Below are 6,302 nucleotides of genomic sequence, written 5' to 3'. Positions count from 1 at the left end.
ATATTTTTTGGTATAATAACATAGATTTAATCATTGTAGATAAGGCATTAGGACAACATGAAACAAGGAAGTTTTTTTTTCCTCCTTCGAGCCTGGTGGCACACATGTCACCGCCCCGTTATAAAGGGGACGCTCATAGAATCCATCCATCCATCCTAAAATTGCATATAACAGCACTAGATGGCGGTATGGTTTTCTTGTAGTTAGGGAGCCTTCATGTGTACGCCCCCCCTCCCCCGTTTTTTAGGGTGATGTCAGCCTTTGACCCACCACTTGCCGCCGCCCACCAAAACACAATGTTGCCAGTCCAGGTTTCCATGGCAACGGGACGACGCGAGCGCCATGTTGGTTCTACCGGCCACTCGTTGCTGCTCCGTCGTACTGCACCGACTGCACGTTGGCGCGGTGTGCAAGCTGCGGTATGCGCTGCGTCTACCACATCGCTCTGGACCTAGCTTCTTCTGTGACACCATCCTCGCGCTAAGTGCTTCTACAAGAACCTTGGAGTGAGAATGCCAGGGTGCTGCGTGCCGCAATGCACAACCATCTGGAGACGGGGTGTGAGAATGTTCCGGTTCCCGACTTGTCCTAACCGACGGAAACGCTGGATTGCGCAAGTTAAGCGAGACTGCTGGGAGCCGACTGCTTCCTCCCGTGTTTGTGAGGTGAGTACGCGTTGTATTGCGACTCGCGAGCGGATTGAGTTTATCACCGCATATTTCGTGAAATGATTTGCTTTGTCGTGTGACGAAAAGCAGTCCGTGCAAGGTAAACGCGACTTCTCCTGGCTGCAGCTTAGCTCGGCTAGGCCTGGTTATGCCAACGAAAGCGTGTTTAATGGTTATGCTTGTTTATTCTCGTAGCCGAAGCGCAGTTTGCTAACCGAACGAAATGGCTAGTTAAACGGGCCGTACTGCGTGCACTCGCTATCTTCTTTTCTTGAGTTTCCAAAGCCGTCGCCGCATTCGACGCGAGAAACGCCGTGCCCGTAAACCACCGACAGACGCTCGCGTTCGCGTGTTCCTTTGCTGGCAGATGTGCGCGCTCCTGCAACTTTCACCTCGGACGCTCAGGAAGTACAATTGGAGATGTAGACAGACAAGCCGACGAACGCGTTCCCTGTAGAGTTACGGCTCGCGTGCCTTTCCAGTCCGGCCGTGGTAGAGTCTTGCACAACTGCAACGCAACAACTAAATTTTGCGCGTCTTGCCACGGGGTATTTGTTCTTCGCTTCAAGGCCACGCAAAAATAACACCTTAACTCGCTCAACTATGCCAGTAAAGTTTTTGTTTTAATAATATAGAATGCGACTGATTTACTTTTCGCGTCCGTCCGTCGTACGTCTGTCTGTCTGTCTGTCTGTCTGTCTGTCTGTCTGTCTGTCTGTCTGTCTGTCTGTCTGTCTGTCTGTCTGTCTGTCTGTCTGTCTGTCTGTCTGTCCTGTCTGTCTGTCGTCCTAAACACTTCTGTTTCTGTGCACCAAGGATTCCGGTTTTTGCTTATAACTCAAATATGCCGCGTGGGAGAGTGTGGTGCAGCGTCGGAATTTTTGTCCTTTTTTTCATAAACTGCCACAACGATGATTTTATGTCGTGATATCAGTTTTATTTAGTGTTTTTATAGACAACGTTTGTCTGTTTCGTGCCCTCTATGACTTTTCGCATTATTGCTTTGTTCAAGGCCCACTTCGAGGACACAAGCTTCGAGCAAAGGAGGCAGGACGGTTTGAAGAAACTAAGGCCAGATGCTATCCCGACGCTGTTTTCTTTTCGCCGTAAGTGAGCTCAGTTGAATGTGCTTGCTAAATTGTTTTGACTATTCATTGCTCGCGCATGCGTAAAATGCTTGTAAACTACGCATGTGACTTTGTCCGAGCTTTGTCAAAAAGACTTACCTAAAGGCCAGAGTTTGAGTGCGATTTTTTTACAAACTCAATAATGGCTTACTTCTTCCAATAGTGAGTGGGAAATCTTAAATGTCACCTTTGTACTTGTCAGCAATAATACTAAAGTGGTTTTGTTATACTAAAGTGGCTTTGTTAACTCTTTCAGCTCTTCCAAAGCACAGATTGCCCCCAAAGAATCGGGATGCTGTATCAAACGTACCGCCTCGGCATCCAGATCTCTCAAGTGACAGAGTCGCCGGCGTACAACCCAAGACAGCCAGTGCTCAGGTATCAGAGGTGGCTCCAGTGCCGAATGTGATGTTTGCAGCAAGCAGTGCTGTGGAGCCAAACTGTGCCTCCGCAGATGTAGACACTGTTCAGCTAAGTCTACATTCTGGTGACACCCCAAGCAACGCCGCTGACAGTTCTGGTAGTGCTAGTTCTGCTTGTGAATCTTTGGCTGCTAACTCGGTTGATATTCCAGCTGACATGGGCGATGCTCGTGACTTACGTATTCATTGTGCATCATTGCCAATTGCACTTGTGAGCGCACCAGCGTCTGTTCCTACGACAGGAAAAGATACCAGAAATTGTCAAAGGACATATCAGAAATTTCTTGTGCCATCTGTCCCTCTTGATAACGTTAAAAGTGGCAGTGCTGATAAGTCCTGCTGCACACGAGAATCGTTAGCCTCTGCGCATCAGTATTTTCACTTCAGTGACACTTATGTTCAGAATAGAACACAGATGTCTTGTCTTGAAGCTTCTCATAGCTTTGTACCAAGTGGGACACCCTCTCTTGAAAATGGTACTTCAACACTGCAAAATCAGCCTGAGTGTGGAGGAGTAGAAGCGCTATCCCCACACCTCTTCACAACTGGAAAAAGTGCAGCTGTAGGTACGACACTGATTCATCGAGAGAACGCGGAACTTCGAAAAAAAAAACGCTGACCTGATGCGCAAGTACAAGAGCCTACAAGACTGCATGAGAAAGCAAAATCACAGCTCAAAAGTGCGAGGAAAAAACTGGCATCTGCTGAAAAAAAAATACGCGAATTAACTACTGCAAGCTTTCTGAACAATGACCAAGCAGCTGCTCTGGCGAGAAAGACTACGAAAGGATCAAAATGGTCTGAAAAGACTATCAGAGTAGCACTTCAGATTAAACATGCATGTGGCACAACAGGATATGAACTACTGAGGTCGTTGTCGTATCCATTACCTTCGAACAGGACCCTCATTAGAAGACTTCAGAACATCCGCTTTTTGCCAGGCATTCTTCATGAGGTACTATATGTTTTAAAGCTCAAAAGTGAGACAATGCATGACATAGAAAAGGACTGCGTGTTATTCATGGATGAGATGGAAATCAGCCAGGGTTTCGATCACGACCGCTCTCTAGACTGCCTTTTCGGGGGTACCACGCTGCCACAGTCAAATGTGCAAGTTGCCAACCATGCCCTTGTGTTCATGATCGGTGGGCTAAACACGAGGTGGAAGCAGGTCATAGCCTACCACTTCACTGGGCGATCAGTCGACGGGGCACTCCTGAAAGATCTTGTGTTTCATTTAATTGAGCTCTGCTTTAATATCTCGTTGCGAGTGCTTGTGGTAACCAGTGACATGGGATCAGCTAATCGGGCAGTATGGCGCCTACTGGGATTCTCCAGCAACAGACAATCAGAGACCGTGTGTTCTGTACCACACCCGCACCTTGCAGACCAGATGTTGTTTTTTATGGCTGACCCAGCGCATGTTTTGAAAAACATTCGGGCCCAGCTGCTTCGTTCAGAAACATTTACACTAGGACAAGAAACCGTTAAGGAGCAAGAGCTTCCTGGAGAAATTGTCAGCGTTGATCACATTAAAGCAGTCCTAGAATTTGACTCTGACGATGACCTGAAGGTTGCGAACAAGTTGTCTGACATCCACATTGGCAGTGGGCACTTCACTAAGATGAAGGTGAATGTCGCCGTTCAAATGTTTCGCGAAGCCCCTCCTGCTATCAGATACCTGGTCAAACAAGGAAAGCTAAAGCCTGAAGCAGAGGCAACAGCTTGGTTCCTTGAATTAGTGAGCAAATGGTACACACTCATGTCATCACGGCACCCAGTGGTTGCTTTGAGCTATTTTGATCCCTCAAAACATGAAGATGCAGTTAAAATCCTTCAACTGGCTTGTACAACTTTCTGCCGTATCAACATGGGCAAAACTGCTCACTGGAAACCTTCCCAAGCCGGTCTCTTGATATCAACGACAGTTGTGCTGTGCCTGTCCGACGAACTGCTGAAGAAACGTGGCTACCGGTACCTGCTTACAGGTAGACTGATACAGGACTGTCTTGAAAATATTTTCTCTGTTGTAAGACTCAGGAAGCCCATCCCAAGTGCGTATGATGTGAAGTGTGCTCTAAAGATGATATGTGTCAGCCAATACTTGCACACGCCAACGTCATCTAGCTATAACGAGGATGACAGCTTGCACTTAGCTGACCTCCTGGACCCCAGTATCAAGGCACAAGTTGCGCAAGAAAGTGGGGAGAACGAGGAAGCAGAAGAGCTTGAAAACGTTCTTCTGTATGCAACCACTGCAGTAGAACGTGACATTCTTGCATATGTAGGAGGTTTTCTACTGAAGTCCATCTTGAAATTCATTGACGAGTGCAAGGACTGCAAAGCGGCACTGGTAGGAAATGACGATAAATACAGCACTCTCGTTAAGCTTAAAGAATACGCTCAGGGCGCTGGAAAGCTCATTCAGCCTAGCCGAGCTGTCATGGAAGTGCTCACTGAATGCGAAGAACACTTCAAGGCCTTTGCCGACGAAGACGGAATTTTGGCGCTAAAAACCCCATTCGCGAGCATTTTGAGTGCATTGCGCAGATCAGTAACTGTGCGACTGGAGAGCTGCGAAATCCATCGTGCACAGGTAGAAAAGTCGCTGCTGGAAAAGTATGTTAGGACAAGGCTAAAGATTCATCTTCGGCAAAAACAGGCACAAAGGGTGAATGGTCAGTCAAGTAAGACGTGTGCTGCAGTGAACCTTGAGTAGCAGCTTTTTAAAAGGCTCCAATCCAATTTAAAAATTACTGCTTATGAAAAGAACGCATTTCTGTGAGCATACTGTGTTGAATCTGTCTGTTACTGTGCAAATGAACATTCGTGTAGCTGACTTCATTTGTTCTTTTTGATGAGCTGTCCTTGTGCAGGAAATGTGCACGCACCAATTGTTATATGTTTTATGTGTAATCAACCTTGGATTTTCGATGTAAATAAATATTCACTGAAACAAGCAACTTACCTTACGTATCATAACGTGAAGGCATATGTCGAATTCGCTAAAAAGGGGGGAAAGTTGAAACCACAATATGACATTTTACAAATTTTGTGTGCCTCTTTTTATGTAATGTTTTGCTTTGCTCTGATCTGTCTTCGTGCACATTGCTGCTTGTTTCAATCGCTAAAGTTGTTGTTATGTTGTTATCATTACTATTAAAACGTTCCTTGTTGCTCCCGTGTCTTTGTCTTCTGTCAAGCCTAATTTACTGGCTTCTTGGCTGAAGGGGGGGGGGGAAGGGGTAGGTGCGATATGACTGAGTGCTCTCATTTTCGCCAGTGCTAAATACCTGTAAGGTCTCTAAGCAGTCCATTGTATAGATTTGCACGCAAGAAGTAAACTTCCTGCAGGGAATTTTATTACGCATAGAAGCAATATATAGGGTGTGACAAACAGGGTGCCGAAGTTATTTGGCGTGGAGAGAACATCGTGAACTACGCGATTGTTTCATCCGCCTTTCCCGTGGTCACAGGCACCATCATAAAATATATCATGGACTCCTGCCCTGCACCAGAACACCTTTGAACTGCCTGCAGTGACAAGGTGACTTTTGCTTCAAGAATGCCGCGCAGACTTTTAGTTACGTTCACCGTCATATCAAGGTTCGCCGCATCGCAAATATAGGCCCCTATAAAATCGTCACCACTCGCCCGATGCGGTGGGTTCACTGCGAGAAACGAACTGTTTTCAAAGTATATTACACGAACTCGAGTCAACGAACACAGTCTTTCTATTCCAGAAAATGGCGAATAACCTCAGGGAACAACCCTCCCACTTTCAGAACTTGCTACGTAAAGAAACCACCCCATTCTTGTAAAAGCCACGCTACCTTCAATGTAAACTAGCGACCGCTGAGAACCAACATGGCGGCCCGCCATGTATAGCGGCCGCCAAAGCCCGTGGTAGGCAACTATGATCGAGCTTGTCACCACCCTAAAAAACGGAGGGGGCGCGCACACATGAAGGCTCCCTACTTGTAGTGGATGATGAAAGATGCGAGATGGCGCTGTCAGAAGCGCGTCGTGAAGCTGCGCGACGCCGCCGCCAAGATCCTGGCGTCCGAAGCGGCACGGCAGCGGCG

General features: G+C 47.0%; 1 protein-coding gene across 1 annotated transcript; it reads left to right on the top strand.

Moving 5' to 3' along the window:
- The first annotated feature begins 323 nt into the window (after positions 1-323).
- LOC119395051 (uncharacterized) lies at positions 324-5,394 on the top strand. The gene is made up of 3 exons (XM_049415771.1): positions 324-665; positions 1,681-1,774; positions 2,052-5,394. The coding sequence occupies exon 3, from the start codon at positions 3,206-3,208 to the stop codon at positions 4,934-4,936; it is 1,731 nt and encodes a 576-aa protein (XP_049271728.1). The 5' UTR covers positions 324-665; positions 1,681-1,774; positions 2,052-3,205; the 3' UTR covers positions 4,937-5,394.
- Positions 5,395-6,302: the final 908 nt, after the last annotated feature.

The sequence above is a fragment of the Rhipicephalus sanguineus genome, chromosome 5 (assembly GCF_013339695.2).
Source record: "Rhipicephalus sanguineus isolate Rsan-2018 chromosome 5, BIME_Rsan_1.4, whole genome shotgun sequence".
In the NCBI taxonomy this organism is placed as follows: domain Eukaryota; kingdom Metazoa; phylum Arthropoda; class Arachnida; order Ixodida; family Ixodidae; genus Rhipicephalus; species Rhipicephalus sanguineus.
Note: the sequence above shows the minus strand (reverse complement) of the source record. Positions and strands in the feature narration are given on the sequence as shown.